Source organism: Carettochelys insculpta, chromosome 3, assembly GCF_033958435.1.
Source record: "Carettochelys insculpta isolate YL-2023 chromosome 3, ASM3395843v1, whole genome shotgun sequence".
Classification (NCBI taxonomy): Eukaryota; Metazoa; Chordata; order Testudines; family Carettochelyidae; genus Carettochelys; species Carettochelys insculpta.
The window spans coordinates 98,315,184-98,332,776 of NC_134139.1; the positions used below are offsets into that span (position 1 = coordinate 98,315,184).

General features: G+C 42.3%; 1 protein-coding gene across 2 annotated transcripts in view; it reads left to right on the forward strand.

Moving 5' to 3' along the window:
- EPM2A (EPM2A glucan phosphatase, laforin) overlaps window positions 1–17,593 on the forward strand; it is a 68,437-nt gene that overhangs the window by 9,001 nt on the left and 41,843 nt on the right. For both annotated transcript variants that reach the window (XM_074990432.1, XM_074990433.1), the window contains exon 2: window positions 14,843–15,017. In XM_074990432.1, coding sequence (XP_074846533.1) covers window positions 14,843–15,017 — 175 coding nt within the window. The remainder of the gene's footprint in view (window positions 1–14,842; window positions 15,018–17,593) is intronic.

The window sequence follows — 17,593 nt, forward strand, 5'->3', positions numbered from 1 at the left end:
CCCCAGCTCAAGAAAAAACTACATGTGCCAGGTCTCCACTCTTGGCTCTGAGGGACAAGGACACATGCTGTCATGGCTGAGCTGGATATTGTAAAATAACAAAGGTGTGACCCCTGAGATTCTGTCTGAATTTGCAGAACTCTGACTGCGTGCAGTTTTTAAGAATCTTGTAATTAATTTACTCATGGCATTGTGTTGATCGTGTGGAGTTTAGTGATCTAGATGATGAAACTTTATTTAAATCTACAGGTTGTGCAGGTTTCTTATTTCTGGCTCAGCTCTGTAGTACAAGACTACTAGAACTCTCTTAAAGGAGTGAATGGCAGTTATATGCCTAATTGCCCTTTTTTTGTATTAAAACTTCCTTTAAAAATGCAGAACTGCAGTAGCAGTATAGAGCACACATTAAGAATCCCTCGCGATGTCTCTAAGGAAGCAGAATTTCAGACGAGTAATTCTTCCTTCCCTGCTCTATTATTGCTTTCTGGTGAAGTGTATTTCTCCTTCCAAACTAATATGCTGATCCCCTGGATAGAGGAAACAGCAGTAAATCAAAAAGAGATGAAGAACTTCTCTATCCTCTTTTTAATGTAGATATTTTACTTAGTGATTATTACTTCCGCTAGGTGTCACCATTTTACTTGTGTATGAGAAATATCTCCACTCTTGCAGAAGGCAGCCCACACAGGAGTTTAATCAATGTTTAGCATAATTTATTTTGCTGTTAAAGAAAATTTAGGACTTTTTTATTCTCTTCTCCCACACCATCCTTATTTTTAAATGAATAATGTGAGGGAGAGATTATAAAGTATAATGATGTTGATGTTGACTATGTATCAATGATTTACAGAGAACCTATTACTTCCTTGAGAGAGAGAAGGTTAAATATATTAATACCTTTCAGTTGTGATGAAACATTGTTGATGTAAGTAAATAGGAATCAATTTGAAATCAGCCACAGAACCATACTTTTGTATTTTTACATGACTGCATTTAAACCCAGTTTCTGAGTAAATTTATGCCATCACATTTCAGCTTTCAATAATATATAGTTTTGTCCACCTAAAATATCACTTAGTTGTGATAGTTTTGAACTATTTTTCAATGCTTCATATAAATTTACTATATATCAGCATGTGTTGTAAATCTTTCACATTCTGATTTGTGATGGTGGTTGTTTAAATTAGCTTCCTTTTTAAGTATCAACGAATATTGACTGAACTCAGTCCTAAATCCAGTGTAGCCCTGAGTAATGTTTAGGCTATGTCTACATGGCAAAGCTATTTCGGGACACCTTGGTATCCTGAAATAGCTACTTCCCGTCTTTGAAATGCACCTGTTATTTCAAAATGTTTTTCAGAATAACGGGTGCTGTATTTTGGCATCCCTGTAGTCCTCGTTGCAGAAAGAGTAAGGGATGCTTTGAAATAGTGCATTATTTTGACATTTGGTGCTGTTTAAACAACACCAAATGCCAAATAGCCTATTTCAAAATAAACTTGAAATAAGATATGCAGTTTGTGTAGCACAAATTATGTATGTTATTTTGAGTTTAGGGTACCATGTAGATATAGCCTTATTGTTTTAAATTATTCCCCAGTAACATCTGATCTGTAAACCCAGTGCTGCAACAGACTTAAATACAGGTTGAACCTTTCTAGTCCAGTACCCGTGGGACCTGACCAGTGCTGAACTAGAGAGTTTGCTAAACCTCAGGATGTCACTATTGACTAGCAGCACTACCAACACTTTCACCGCTTAGTGGGCTCTTAGAAGACATTTAGGGGTAAACTATAGCCAAATAACAGCACAGAACACAGAGTCCAGATGGGTGGCTGTAAACAAACTTTTTAAGACCACAGGAAATGTCCACACCCCAGATAAGCAGACATCTGGCTAACTAAAATCATGCTGGATTATGGATGTTGCTGGGCCAGAGAGTCCTAGGCTAGAGAAGTTTAACCTATATGACCTTAAAGAATGATGAAAAAATACATCACCAATCTCCAGGTCATATAATACAAATGTGCACATTATACCATCTTTGTACTTTGCTGACTCATAAGAGATGCACTAAAGAATTGAAATTGACATGACTTTCCCTCTCTAAAGTCCTTCAAGTGACAAAGAAATTTGTCAGTTTCATTCTTTTGTTATCTCAAAAGTTCCAAGCCCAAATGACATCTTTCCTGGAAAATATCTTTCCAGAAATTACTGTAGGGCTAGTTCAAACTAATAACATGGTAGTTGCTCATGGAAGGCTGTGTATTTAAAACCAATTTAGGGATCTGGAAGTGCAATAAGTGTGGAAATGAATAAAGTATCATAATACATAACCAGCTGGCTGCTGCTTTTGAACCTATAGGAAAGTCTGCAGTTTGAGACAGCCAGAAGGCCAGCACTAAAAGGCATAATAATTAAGTCTTTTCAATTCTGGAATATGAATCTGTGAGACACAGAAAGCAAGTGTTTTATGTTGGCAATATTCCATCAGCTGTGTGAAATAAAGACCACAGCTGATTTTTCATTGATTTACATTTTCATAGGTTGACATTAGAAAGACAAGAGTTTTAAGTGATCCTAAGAATTTCTCACAGGATCGACTGCCAAAATATCTGACCTTGCAAAATTCAGGTGATGGAAGGTCAACTCTCCCATACCTCTATGTTTGTAGCAATCAATAGCAATTCAGTCGTGGCTGGATTGACAGCTTATTTCAAGCCATCTAAGATTGAATTTCACTCAAACAGCAGGAGACTTTCAGACCAGGCTCTACTCTAAAGACTAATTAAATTTGAGTATTGTATGTGTACCAGTGGAAGTCCAATTGTAGTAACTGCTGCTATCGACACCACACAGTAGAACTTCCTGCAGTGATTCAGAGAGTCCAAGGCCAGAAGTAAGGAGATTGTGAACATCTAGTCTGACCTTCTGTAAGACACAGGTCAGAGAACATCTCCAAAACTCTTGAGGCTATGTCTACATGAAGCCATGCTGCTGGCAGCGTGATGCAAAGGAGGGCTCTCAAAAATGCAAATGGCTGCTAATTTGCATAGTCAAATGGTTAATTTGCATATTCCTGCAGAATCTTCCTGCTCGCAGAGGCTGCTGTTTTTCAGAAAACGTGCCGTGTAGGTGTGGTTCTGTTGGCAAAAACCCCCTTTGACAGCAGCCCCTTATTCCTGATTTTTTTTCCAGGGATAAGGAGCTGCCAACAAAGGGGGGTTTTCGTCGACAGAACCATATCTGCATGGCATATTTTCTGACAACAGCAGCCGCTGTCAGCAGGGTGATCCAATGGGAGTATGCAAATTAGCCACACAACTATGCAAACCAGCAGCCATTTGCATTTTTGAGAGCCCTCTGCATCATGCTGCTGGCAGCATGGCTCCATGTAGACATAGCCTCAGGGTTTTCTTCACTATAATGATTAAGATGAGATGACCAGGAACTGCATACTCTTCAAAATCCCTCAATTTTCTATATCCCCTTTAGGTCCTATTGTGTGTGTTTTTTTGTTTTTTTGTTTTTTAAATTATTTATTGAAAAAAATGGTACAGAGATAATCTTGGGCTTATGGGCTACGTCTACACTAGCCAAAAACTTTGAAATGGCCATTTCGAAGTTTACTAATGAAACACATATTCAGCGCCTTATTAGCATGCGGGCGGCCGCGGCACTTCGAAATTGGCACGGCTCATCCAGATGGGGAATAAGGGGACTTCGAAGTAGCGGGGGTCCTTTCAAAAATGTATTTCAGCGCTTCATTAGTAATGGCAATTTCAAAGTTTTTGGCTAGTGTAGACACAGCCATGATGTTGTTTCACAGGAAATTCTACCTTCAGAATATTCTCTTCCTGGTGGAAAGACCTAATATAATTTTTAGGTGTATTTGGCCGTGTCTACACTAGCCCCAAACTTCAAAATGGCCATGTAAATGGCCATTTCGAAGTTTACTAATGAAGCGCTGAAATACATATTCAGCGCCTCATTAGCATGCAGGCAGCCGCGGTACTTCAAAATTGATGCAGCTCGTCCTGACGGGGCTCCTTTTCAAAAGGACCCCACCTACTTCAAAGTCCCCTTATTCCTGTGAGCAGATGGGAATAAGGGGACTTTGAAGTAGGCAGCGTCCTTTTGAAAAGGAGCCCCGTCGGGACGAGCCGCGCGGCAGTGAGCTGCGTCAATTTCGAAGTGCCGTGGCCGCCCACATGCTAATGAGGTGCTGAATATGTATTTCAGTGCTTCATTAGTAAACTTCGAAATGGCCATTCACATGGCCATTTCGAAGTTTGGGGCTCGTGTAGACATAGCCTTTATTTGTAACATTTTAGCCTACACATTTAGGGCCTGATTCTTCAGGAATGATACACACACATCTCCTGTTATGTACATACAATTATTGTGAACATAAAACTCTTAAGGCAAGGCCCTTGTTCTGGTATGTTTTCAGAATACATGACATTCTTGTTGGTGAATTTGTGCACATAGAGTGGATACTTAGGAGGAGGCCAGAATTGTCCTATAAACCATAGAGCTGCTTCTGAGCCACTTTTCAAAGGCAACTGCACTCAGTATTTCGAGCAGCATCTGCAGGCTCTTATACTGTCCTTTCCTCTAAAAGAAATATACAAGATTCTGCCTGCAGGAGCTGATCCGTTGGCTGTCAAGCAAGCTACATAGGCTTACATTGTGCAGGGCTGTGGGCAAGTAGGGTGCCAGTTTGCTTTTTTTCTGTCAATGGGTCCTTGTTGATTGTGTAGGGAGGGGGAGGATTTTCCCCATGAAGCTTCATCCTGAGAGGCTCTCTGCTCTGGTTTAGACATAGATGCTCAGCACCTTTCAGGATTTTGTTTATAACACCCATTACTGCTTACCTAAGCCTTCACAATTTTTTGTTTTAAATCTGCTTTATGATATGTGTATGCATGGTTATGCCACGTGTGAGACGACTGATTTAATTCTTTATGTATTTTTGCAGTATACCTTTACCAAAAGGGTTACTGAATGTTCTCTTTCTTTCTGCTCTGTCTTTAAGTTTAGCTGTTTCAGGTGTCATCCTCTTCTATCTTACAGGGTCCTATCCATCTCCTTCCATTTTTATTTGGCTGCCTTTGGATTTCTTCCTGTTATTTACCATGTCTTCCACAATTCTGGTTTGTCTAATGTGTGCCTTGCCCTCATGCCAGCACTATGTTGCAGCTGTTTAGCAATCTTTGTTTTTAATCTTTATTGCAGTACAGAGAGTGGCTTTGTTGAAGTCCCTTTGATCATCCTTTATGTGCATTATGTCAGGAGTCATATGTGTGCGATCCTGTAGGTTTCGAAGGAAAACTGTTAGAGAAAATTGATCTATAAAAGAGACTTAAAATTACATTTTGCCCGACTCGTTATTCAAGTGGAGTCTATGGAATGGCTTTAAGCAGCAATGAGAGCCAACAAGTAAGGCAAAAGATACATCAGATCTTGATGGTCTAATCACCATAAAGAAATTTTTTTATTTCCTATTTTAGGCTCCTCTTAAGGATTAGAATTTTTGCTTCTGAAGTGTCATTCACAAAGAGGAACTTGTAGCAGGTCAAGTACAGTTATTCTAGACCTCACTGATACAGGAGTACAGGGCACTGTTCTTCCTCATTCCAGGATGTATATTAATCAAATCTGTATCTGCTCACAAAGTCATACAGACTCTTTGTTCTTTAATTAGAAAGCCATACATGACTAGTTACAGAGATCTGTAGATGGTAAGAAATGGATTAAATATTTTAAGACCACTTTGTATAACTGGGTTTTTTGTTTCACAACATTTTTAAACCAGCATTTGTTCCCAGGGGGAAATAATCAATACATCAAGATTAAAGAAAAAGATCCTTTTGTAAAGTGGTCTGAGCTTTTAAAAATACATCCTTTTTGTTGTGTATGGCCTTTTTCCTGAGGGGATTTGTGCTTGTCTTTGTTTTACCCCAGACATAAAGGGGCTGACTGTAAACTTCAATTCATTTTTTTTAACACTGGCTATAGAAAAAAAAATGTGAAAAAAAATACTGGTGATTAAAACATGCAGGAACTTTGAAATTCCATAGTGATGACTTACTGTGATTTGTTCTTAGATTCCACAGCCAGAAGGGACAATTCTGAAAATCCAGCTTGACCCCCTGTAAAACCCAGGCCTTAGAACTTCCCCAAAATAAAACACTGAATCTGGCTTGAAAAACTTGCCAATGAGAGAGAATCCACCATGATCATTGGTAAATTAACCCAGTAGTTAATTACCCTCACAGTTAAAAACATGCCTTATTTCTCTGATCTCCTCTCCCCATCCCAGAGCATAGAGTTTATAGGGGGCTGCACTGGACTTCTCAGATTCCAAGCAATTCAGTTGTCAGAGGATTGCTGTTCAAGAACACAAAACTGTGTGAGGCTTCTGGGTTACATGGCATCTTGCACTTACGTGGTTTACAACATCACATTGTGACTCAGAATTCGGCAGGCTGGGGGGCCATTTGGCTGCACCCCAAGCTGCCGTCAATTGGACTCTGGGGTAAGAACACCTTGCCTTGTCCTTAGACTGGCAGCTAGCTCTAGCCAATATATGTGTAGGCATTCCATTTGTTTACCCACAGACAACTTTCATGATAGGCCCAGATGGTTGGATCTGGACTGAGGAGATCATTTTAGTTTCTACGGATGCTGGCTTTAGGTCCTCAAGAGAACTTAGTTTTGCATGTCAGTGACAGAGAACTGAAAGCTTTCATACTCATGTGCCAAGTATTTTTGTTGCAGGTCAGGGAAGCAGGCTATTAGTCATCAAAGACATGACTGTAGAGGTTTAACCCAACAATTAGAGGGTAACCTACTTTTTTCTTTCTTGCCTCTTGAGGTTTATACAGTTTGTTGACTAACTTCCCCATCTTGGTGTCTCTTCGATTTGGATTCCCGGTCATCCTATCTGTTTCCTCCCAATCTTCCATTTAACTCTTGATGACATCAACCACCATGTTAAAGGTCTTTTCAACTTTACCATCATTCACTTCCTTTCCCACACAGCATTGGATTTACAACCATACACAAAATTTTAGCCGCTCTTTCAAATTATGGTCTTCATTGGGCATTGGTCCCTCTCTTTTGTCAGTTCCAGGTAGCTTCCTTTCTCTGATCATTGTTGCCATTGAAAGAGATGAAGGAGTAACCAATCAAAAGAGAGGTATGTTTCCACTTGGGTTTTATTTTTTAAACAAACACCCTACGTTCGTATAGTGCATTTCATTTAAAATTACACCAAATTATTTGAGTAGCAATTTTGATGCACATCATACATCTGTCAATCATTCCACCCACCACTAAAGTATGGTAACAATATAGAGTGCATAGCAACATAATTTGAAACTGGAAGGGAAAACAACTTTCATACACTGTTGAAACCAAAGCCAAGAAAGTACGAAGGAGAATGAAGTTACCCAATCCTTATTGACCTAGTATGCTGAAATTTACATCCTTCTCAGGCTGTATCTACACTACAGCTGTTCTTCGAAAGAAGTTCTTTCAGAAGTTCTCTTTAAAAAAAACTTTGAAAAATCACGACCACACACAACAAAGCAAGTAGAAAACTTGATCTGCCCTTTCAATAGTGGCCACACTGCGGCCACTCTTTCAAAAGAACGGGCCAGGAAACATCACAGATTGAAAAATCTGGTGCCATGGAGGACTGCTCTGTCGAAAGAAGGTCCCCCAGGGCACCTACACACTTTTTTTTTCTTTTCCTGAAAAAATCTTTTGGGAAAAGGCACTCTTCCTCATCCAGGAGTGGAAGAGGGCTGCTGGAAAAAGTGCCACATTCTTCCAATTTAATCAAGAGAACACATTTTGTGTGTAGACATGCCATGGGATTTTTCAAAATAACTATATGGAGATATCTCATAGAGCTGGAAGGAATGTCAAAAGGGCATTGAGTCCAGTCCCTTGCCTTCTCAGCACCCTCCATGACAGATTTTTTTCCCCCAGACTCCTAAATGGCCTCCTCAAGGATTGAGCTCACAAGCCTAGGCTTACAGGGCTAATGCTCAAACCTCTGAACTATCCCCCTCCCTGGCCCTAGCTTTTTCCAAAAAAACTCACTAGTGTAGACATAGCCTCCGATAAGAATTCCTATGAGACTTTAATTATTGGAAGTGAGCTGTACTGCACTTTTAAGACTAATTCAAAAGATGGCACTTTTATCAGAAATACAGAATACAGGTTTCAAGGGAGTACAGTAAACTCTCTTTTATCCAGTATTCATTCAACCAGAACTCTCATATAACCAGCACAAACATGCCACTTTCTGATCTGAGAGCAAAACTGACCATGGATGTAACTCCCAGCCCCAGGGCTGTCCAAGTTCTCTCAGCTTGTCACTGCGAGAATTCCTCCAGTCCCAGCCTGCTCCCCAGGGCTGGAGTTCTCCGGCCATGTCCCCAGGGTTGGAGCTGCCAGCATTCCCCCACGCTCTAGACAGCTCTCTGGTGCTGGAGTGGCCAGTCTTTCCCTGCACTCCAGCTGACTCTCTGGCCCCAGAGCAGTTGGCATTTTCCTGGCCCGAGAGCAGCCAGCGTTTGCTTGGTCCTGGATGGCTTCTCACCAGCCCTGGAGCTGCCTGCATTTCCTCAGCCCCGGAGTGGCTTCTCAAACCCGGCGCCACCAGGGATCATGTGGCTTTGACTCTCCCTAGCTGCCTTTGCCTCTCTGTTAACTGGTATATTTGCATTTCTGGCAACCTCCTGGTCCTGAGATTGTTGGATATGAAACAGTTTACTGTATAAACACAAAACAATAACTACTGAATCAGTTTATTTCATGTCTTTACTGTCATCATTCCTCATGGGCTGCCCCAAATTATTTAGATACTGTGAAGTACCAATACAAGGGAAAAGTTCTAGCTATGTAGAGCTACAAGACAAGTTTGAAGATAAGAAGTGAGATAACACTCATTTGTAATCCATATACTTCTTTTAATAAGGTTCAGCATTCATGTGTCTCTTTTTTTTCTGGAGCTATTTAAATAAGAAAAAGCTGTGGCCCAATAGGGAGCAGAACTGCTGACACATTCTGTGTGGGATTTTGTCACAAATACCCCTGCTTGGCTAATTCCCACTGCCAGAAGATGTACCTGACCATAACTAGGTGAAGAAACCACTGTATAGTGACTCCAGTGATCTACTCAGGAGTCTGCTAAGTTATTCTGTATGTCCTGCAGGTAAGATGCTTCTAGATCTACGGGGCTGGCAATACCGAGCTTCATGAGTAGGGTCACTTTGTTACAGAGTGGAGAAGAGTTAGAAATGGGAAAGCAGGAAGCCAATACCCCTGGTACTGAGAACACGATGAATGGGAAGATTGCCCCTGTTGCCTCCTCCTTTGACTGGTTGCCACACAGGGGGAAGGCCATGAAGAAGAAAGAGGGATGATATGAGTGAGAGAGATATCACAGGAACTTGATGAACTCTAGACTGCCCTAAAGAGAGCCAGGGGTTGCTGCTGGGGCAATTTTGAACAAAAAAATGTAAAAAAAATTGTATGTAGAATTACAGCATTTCAAAATGTTGCATTTTTTGTCAAACTAACACACTCTAATCGCACTACTTCTAATTATTTTGATTATCTTTTAATAACTGTCACCAAGTCTGTATAACAATGCAGACAACAAAGAAAGATTTGGGTTGCGGCGCTCAGAGTGCGATGCTGGGCCCAACCTGTAGAGCAGGAGGCGTGCAGGGCTTCCTTCCCCAATCCCATGGGAAGCAGGACCCATCCTATGCAGGTGAATGAAATGAAGTAACAAAAATCCAAAAATAAAAGAACCCCCATGTATTTAACAAAAGATTTTCCTGGGGTTCTTCTCAAAATAACAAGTATAAAATGTAGAAATGACTTCAGGCTGTTAGAGATAATTAAGTGAAGTCAGATAGCTGTATAATCAATGAAGCCTCCTAATGGAGGCCTCATGAGTGGATTTCACTCTCTACAGAGTATGGTTCAGAAGATACTGTTCACATGGCCAAAATTCATTGTCCTTTACCTGTAAGTCAGTTTGAGTGAGTTATTGTTCAGAATGGCTACACAAACTTTATACTCAAGAAAAAGTGCACTCGTTTCCACTGGAAGATAATTTCTTTGGAAGCCAATCTCAGTGCTTGGTAAAACAAAAGCAAAGATTTTGATATAAACAGTAAGGCAAGTGCAATCTTGTTAAATGAGCACTAAGCTAGGAACTGGGAACACTAGGCTTTTCTCCGTAGATGTTCACTTTCTGTGAAACCTGGGGCAGGAGCTAACTTAAGCTTCCTGTGTCCTTTTTTCCCAATATGTAAAATGGACAATGATATTTCAGTACCTCCGCTTAATGCTGTGGTGGTGTTAGGGGATGGTATTAAAGCCTTTTGAGTATATTAAGTTTTTATAATATGAAGCATTCTTGGGATGATGAGTCCTGGGGCTCCTATTTCTGTATACTTGTATCTTCAATGAATTAAGACCATTTTAACTGAGGGAATGGGATGAAAAGAGAGCACTAAAGGAATAGCAGAATAAGGACAAAATGTCCACATGCATGGCTACAATGTACAGATTCCCACCCACTGCATGTAGTGGGTTGTGGGTGCCCAGCACCTTGGAAAGCAGGTGTTGGACCTCTCCCTAGCACACCCTGAGTCAGGTTTTGAAACAGTGGAGTGAGCTCTAAGCTTGAAGGGCACCCTGGCCAATAGTCCACGCAAAAGTGGGGGCAGACAGTGGCCAGGCTGCCCCATAACTGCTCAGAGACCTGTGCTGTCTCTGGGGTGAGGGGAACACACACCCAACTGGCTGGTGGTCTCAGCTTGCACCCTGTCACTATGTTGGACGTGTCCTGGTGCCTGTCCCTCAAGAGGCACAGTTCCCCACCCCTGCCACATGAGTTCCCACCTCACCAGGTGTCTTCTGTGCCCATGGGAGCCTCCATTGCAACTGGGAGGAGCCTGAGCAGCAGCAGCTACAGCTGCTGCCTCGAGGCTTTTGGGTGCCTAGAGCCTTCATGTCTCAAACTGGGCAATGGCAGTGCTGCCCTGTACCCACATCCTCTTCCTCACTCTGCCCAGCATCAACTCCTATCTTCCAGTGAGGGGTGGGGACAGCAGCAGCAGCAGCAAATTATGCATGAAAAATAAAATCCTTTAGGGAACATTAGTTCTCTGCAAATTCAGCATTGTGCAGTGGCACAGGATTCCAGCAGGAGTCACTGGTAGAGGAAGTGGGAGGCATAAAAACAATTGGAAGAAGGGAAGAATGTGGAAAGGCCAGCATAGGTTGGAGCAGGTGTTGCCGGAGGTGAGGGGGAAGAGCTGAGAAGTGGTGTTAGTGTGGGGGAGGATGTTTGACTCTTAATAGGAAGAGAGAATGAAGGTTGTAGAATAAATTGGAGCAGCTCTAGGAAAGGGGAAAAATGGTATAGTTATATGGAGAGTTAGGCTGAGCAGTAGTAAGATGAGAAAAAGTAAGCATTGAGAAAGATGGCTGAAGCTGTTGAAGAAGGCAGTCAATGTTGCTATTGAGTGGACAGCAGTTAGTAATCGTATATTTTGATGAATATAATAGATGTTTTATATGTGTAAGCTTTTCAGGATGTCAGAGGAATGTTTTAGAATTTCTAAGGAAAAATGCTTCATTTAGAGTTTTTCAAATTGTAGAAATGGATCTCAGAAAGTTATCCTGAGTAGGTTTCACGAAAGTTTTTGGTTAAGTTTCATTTAGGTTAAGTAATCTTTATTGACACGAGAAGTCCTTATACAGGAAAGTTCTGTGCCTGCAGGAGTGGGCCTGTTAATCTTACTATTGAAATAAGTTTTGTAAATAAATTAAAAAAAAAAGAGAGAGAAAGATAAAGGAAGCTGTAGCTTAACACTGATAGCTCTAATCATCATATATTCAGATTACATGCTTGTGAATGTTCATAAAAGTAATTGTTTTTTCTACTTTAATGGTACTTTTGATGTGCTCTGCTGTCTTGAAAAATGATTTAAAAGCATCAAGAAAACATACAATGAAATATGTGAAATAAAATATGCATAAGGACTAGATTGATAATGTTAAAAGCTATAAGCTGGCCATGATTACAGCATTTTAATGGCAGTTGCATTGTATCATTGCATATGGAATGTAATTAAGCAATAGGAGGAGGTGAAGTGGTTTTCTCCCTTGTACTTTTACATTCCTTATTTTATATTTTATATTAAAATAATAATAGGGCAAAAAGTGCAAAATAAGGAGCTATTAAATGTTAATCCTAAACATTAACAGTAGTATTTCTCACTTGTTCTCTTTACAGTTGATTTCCTATAACTCTTATTTGTCTCCTGTATGTGGTCACTAACTATGATTGACACCATTGCTCAGCAAGAACTAGTACATTGAAAGTAGTATACATTTGCTCATTATCTATCTACACAATTAACCATTCTGTTACCCTTAGGATCTCTGTGTTGTACAGTCTCATGTTTTACAGCTGCAAGGAATCTGCTGAAATATTTTTTGTCCATATAAATTACACTTATTAAAAGCCACAATTTCACTGAACTGAGATGTCCCCTGATTGTTAATAGACCTTACAAATCTAGCAGATTATGGAATATCTTCATATAGGTGGAAAATAGAAACCCTAATTATATTTATAACTTTCTTATGCTTCATACTAATTCTTTAATAAAAGCAGTGTTTTATCTTTCTTTAACTATAGATGTGATATGTATTTTTGAAAACTGATCTTTGTACTGGAAGGATAGTGACAGATCGGTCGTCACATCCATCCAATAACAGAGAAAGTAAATCAGGATATGATTTTATATTTGAAGGATGATTACTTGAACGTTGTCACATTTTTGAGAGAGAATATAGTAAACTCTTTTATACCCAGCATTCTGTTATCCGGAACTCTCAAATAACTGGCATTTTAACAGCAAGTGAATTTTAGTTATGTTTTCCATAAGTACATTGCAGTGAAAGTAAATACAAATAAATACAGCAAATACAGTGTAAGTTTACAGTGCACAATACTGCTGTTGTTGTTAAATAAAGTACTCTGCATGCATTTTTGTTTGTTTATTGATATCTAATCTTGCTTTTCTTTCGTGTTATTCATTGCTTGACATACTTCTCTATTATGTAGAATATTTGAAAATCCAGCAACCTTCTGGTCCCAGGGCTGCCAGATATGAAAGAGTTTACTGTAGTTACTGATTTTTTATTATTGATTGAACCACATCTTCTAAGTATAACATAAAGCTTTAAAAATAAAACAATTTGAGACACAACCTCATGATCACAATAGGGCCACGTCTACACGAGAAGCCTCTGTCAACAGAAGTTACTGTCAGAAGGGGTCTCCTAGAAAACTTCTGTTGACAGGTTGTGTCTACACATAAAATCAAATTGAAAGAGCAATTTGCTCAGTGGACAAAGAGCAGCCAGACTGCCTGTCTCTCTCTTGACAGAAAGGCTGACTGGAAGCTCTGCAAACAGGGCTACCAAATGAATTGGAAGCCCTGTCCATTGACAAAAGGGTGCCAGAGCATCTACATGGCTGTTTTGTTGACAGAACACTGTTGAGAGAGGAGTTATACCTCAATGGGGAGAGGTATAATGCTGCTAGCAAATGTGTCAGGTTTTGTCAACCACCTCTCAACAAAGCACATTTGCTGTGTAGATGCGCCATGTTCTTTTCCGGCAAAAGCCACTCGTGTAGACATGGCCTAGGAGTTCAGTTATGCCTCTTGTGAGGCTGAGGCAAGATGCGCTACCAGCTCAAGCCTTTGGAGACATAGTACTGTTAAAAGGCATGATGCTTCCTGTGTGCTGTGGAGGGCATGCTTTGTTACACCCCTATAAAAATGAAGCCCCATGTTTCCCTTGAGCTGCCAAACTGCCTTCTTGTGCTTCACCCCGTTTCTGAGGCCCCCAACACTGCTGGCAGATCTAGCTAGTATGCCTCCTTATGCTTTCCAGTCTTAGAAATCAGATTGTGTTGAACCCTGATGTAGCCATCTGCCCTTTCTAGCATCCCTCTGAAGGAAGAGGCAGAATTTATCCTTCTAACATTAGCCTTTAAAAATGACAAGTGAAAGCATGGTAAGAATAAACTGGAAAGGCCCTTGATTGGTCAAGGCTTGACTTTTCTGTTTCCCTTTTAGTAGTGGACAACACCACAAATGTGTAAATGGCGAAAGGAAGTTGTGTCTGGGTGCACTGTACTGGTGGAATTGCTCAAGTGGACAGGGCTCACAGCATTTAAGCACCCTGCTGAGAGCAGACCTACCCAACATGGTGCTTAAAACCTGGTGCATTGTCTATTCTAGATTTCTTTGCCACATGGAGAGCTGAACTGATGACAGCAGCAGTGGAACATTTTAGGGAAAATCTTCTATTGTAGATGAGGCCTTCTTTAGGTACTAGTGGTGCCATCAAATGCAGAGCATCGAACTTGGGTATTCACAGGGAAACAGTTTGATCTATCCACTTTGTTACCTTTAAGTGCTTGTACATAGTTCTCATCTGGCCTTTCTGACTTGTCACTCAGGCAGCTGATTTACTGTCCCCAATTTTCCTTTTTTTCTTTATAGCATCCAGTGTTTCCCTACCCTCATACTTGGGCAAGTGGGAGCACCCATTCTGACAGAGGGGAGAATTAGATCTACTTCATTTACCAAGCCCAGCCACTCTGCAACACAGTCCTTCTTCTGAAAGATTTTACATTCATATTGAAACTCACATTTACTTTGATCCCAGATAAACAGCATTATTAATTCACAAGCTGTGTATGTTGCTGCTTCTATTTCAGGTAATGGGCCCCATCATGACCGCTGCTGTGTCTACAATGAAAGCAACTTGGTAGATGGCGTTTACTGCCTGCCAATAGGACACTGGATTGAAGTCTCTGGACACACTGATGAGATGAAGCACACAACTGACTTCTATTTTAATATTGCAGGCCATCAGGCCATTCACTATTCCAGGTAAAAAACAAACAATGAAAATGCTCGTGAACTTGTTCAATCAAGGCAGCTCAGGAGGAAATCTGATCTGAAAGGATAGATACAGACTTAGATCAGATAGCACCAAATGGGAATGTGTGTGGAACAGAAATTAACAACCCATTCACATACACAGCCAGCTCAGAAGGTGAAATTTACAGTCCCTCAGAAAAGCTTAATGCAAATTAACTGCCCTTAAGGAAGTAAAAGTCAGAAATGTCTGCATAATGGAGAGATTTTGAGCTAAAGCCTACTTCCATTAAATTCAGTGGCAAACCTGCCGACGATGGGGGGCGGGGGGAGCCCCAAAACCGCTATATATGGTGGACAGTGTAAGCACGACTCAACCCCAGATGTAAGGGGCTGAGGGCGTGCCTCAGTGGTTGGAGAAAAAACAAAAAACAAAACAAAATGAAAAAAAGAGAGAGGATAATTTTTTTTTCCTCCCCTGGCCCCCAAGATGGAATAAGAAAAAATGTTACGTTCCTGGCAGAGAGCCAGCACCAGCAGCTGCACACTCAACACCTGTAGCTCCTCCAACAATTGACTGCCCTCTGGACTGGGCCAGGTAGACAGTCACCCAGACTCGCAGGGGAGCCACCATGTCCAGCCACTCCGGTCAGCCTCATCAAGAGGGGACTTAGGGAGGATCTCAAAGCTGGGCTAGAAACCCAAACCCAACCACTTGGCCCACTAAAATTCATGACCCCGGTGTAGGTGGGGGTCACAGCAGGTACTAGCCCTCCTGGATTCGGGGTGCAGTTAGACCCTGATTCGCCCGGAGGTCCTCCTAGCTGGGGCTGCGAGGGATGGAGAACTACACCTGCAGTGCGTCCATGGGGACATAGAAGTCTATCCCTGGGCAAGGGTCCATTTAACCATCCAGGGGTTGACAGGGGAGATAGCAGTAGGGGTGATTCCCCCCCTTGGCCTACCCGGTTATCCTGGGCCGAGATTGGCTGGGATTTAATGCCCTCATCTGGACAGCCAGTCTCATAATCCACCCTGTACAGACCAGGCCTGATGGAGACACCCTCAGGAATGGTCCACAGGAGGCCCAACCTGGGGAACCAGCCACGGAGGAGGGTTTCTTGGAGATGAAAGCACGTGAGGCACTCCAACGCTCCTGCTCCTTGCTTGCAGAGGACCTGCTTGCAAAGTCCTCCAGCCAAAGTGGACTTTCCCCAGGACCAGTGGGAGGACCCGATGCTGAGGGCGGCATACGACTAGATAGTATGTGTCGATGGTACCATGACAGACTGGTAGAGGGCAGCCCAGTGGCCCCGGTTTGAATTGAGGGCCAATTGCCTATACCGGGTCACACGGGATCCCCAGACGCAAGAGTTCAGACAGTAACTGCTCGTGCCCCAGTGCCACCACAGAGCTGTGCTCTGACTCGCCCATGATGTCCCCGTGGCTGGCCAGCTAGGTGGGAGAAAACGCTGGCAAGGGTACTATCCTATTTCTTTTGTCCTGGTGTGCACCATGAAGTAAAGGAATATTGCCAGTTGTGCCCAGACTGTCAATTGGCGGCTGATCCAGGGGTGCCAAAAGCACCCTTGGTCCCCTTACCTGTAGTGAGGACTCCTTTTGAATGGGTCACTTTGGACTTGGTGGACCCATTTCTGAAGAGCAAGGGTGGGTTCTGGTGTATTCTGTCAGTCGTAGACTGTGCTACCCAGTTTCCCGGAGTGATTCCACTGTGAAACACCCAGGCCTGGGCCATTGCTTCAGAGCTGGTGAAGATCTTTGCCTAGGTGGGACTTCCACATGAGCTTCTCATGGACCAGGGAACGAACTTTACCCCCTGATTACTTTGACAGATGTGTGCCTTACTCGGAATCCAAAAGCTGCAGACGTCAGTATACCACCCTCAGGCAGACGGGCTCGTTGAATGATTTAATCTCACCCGAAAGGCGATGCTTCGGAGGTTTCCTCCTTTTGATATGCAATGGTGGGACCCTCTATTGCTGGCTTTTCGGGAAGTGCCACAAGCGTCCACCCACTTTTCCCCATTGGAGCCCTTATATGGAAGATGTCTGTGGGGCATCTTGGACCTGATGAGGGAGACGTGGCAGCAGACCCCCTCAACCTCGTCAAGGTTCCTCCAATATGTATTTCAACTCCAAGAGCAATTAGACAGAGTGAGTACCTGTCATGGGAGAACCTCCAAACTGCCCAGGGGATCCAGGAACAAGGCTATAATTGCAGAGCCCAAGAACACTACTTCTTCCCTCTGATGAGTCAAAGCTCCTGGCTCGCTGGCAAGGACGATATGAGATCGCCTGGGGCCAGTGCCATGTGAAGTTTATCAGCTGGACTGGAAGAAGGAAAAACAGATCTACCATGTGAATTTCTTAAAACCATGGTGGGGAACGTGAGGGGCTGATGGTTATCCCCTATCCTTCTGAGCCTCCTTTGGGACCTCAGCTACCTGGACCAAGCGAGGAGGAACCCCAACTGGGGAACATCCTTCCAGTGGACCAGTAGAAGCAGGTGCAATGCCTGATAAAGACCTTCCAGAAAATTTTTACTGCACGGCCTGGCTGAACCAAGGG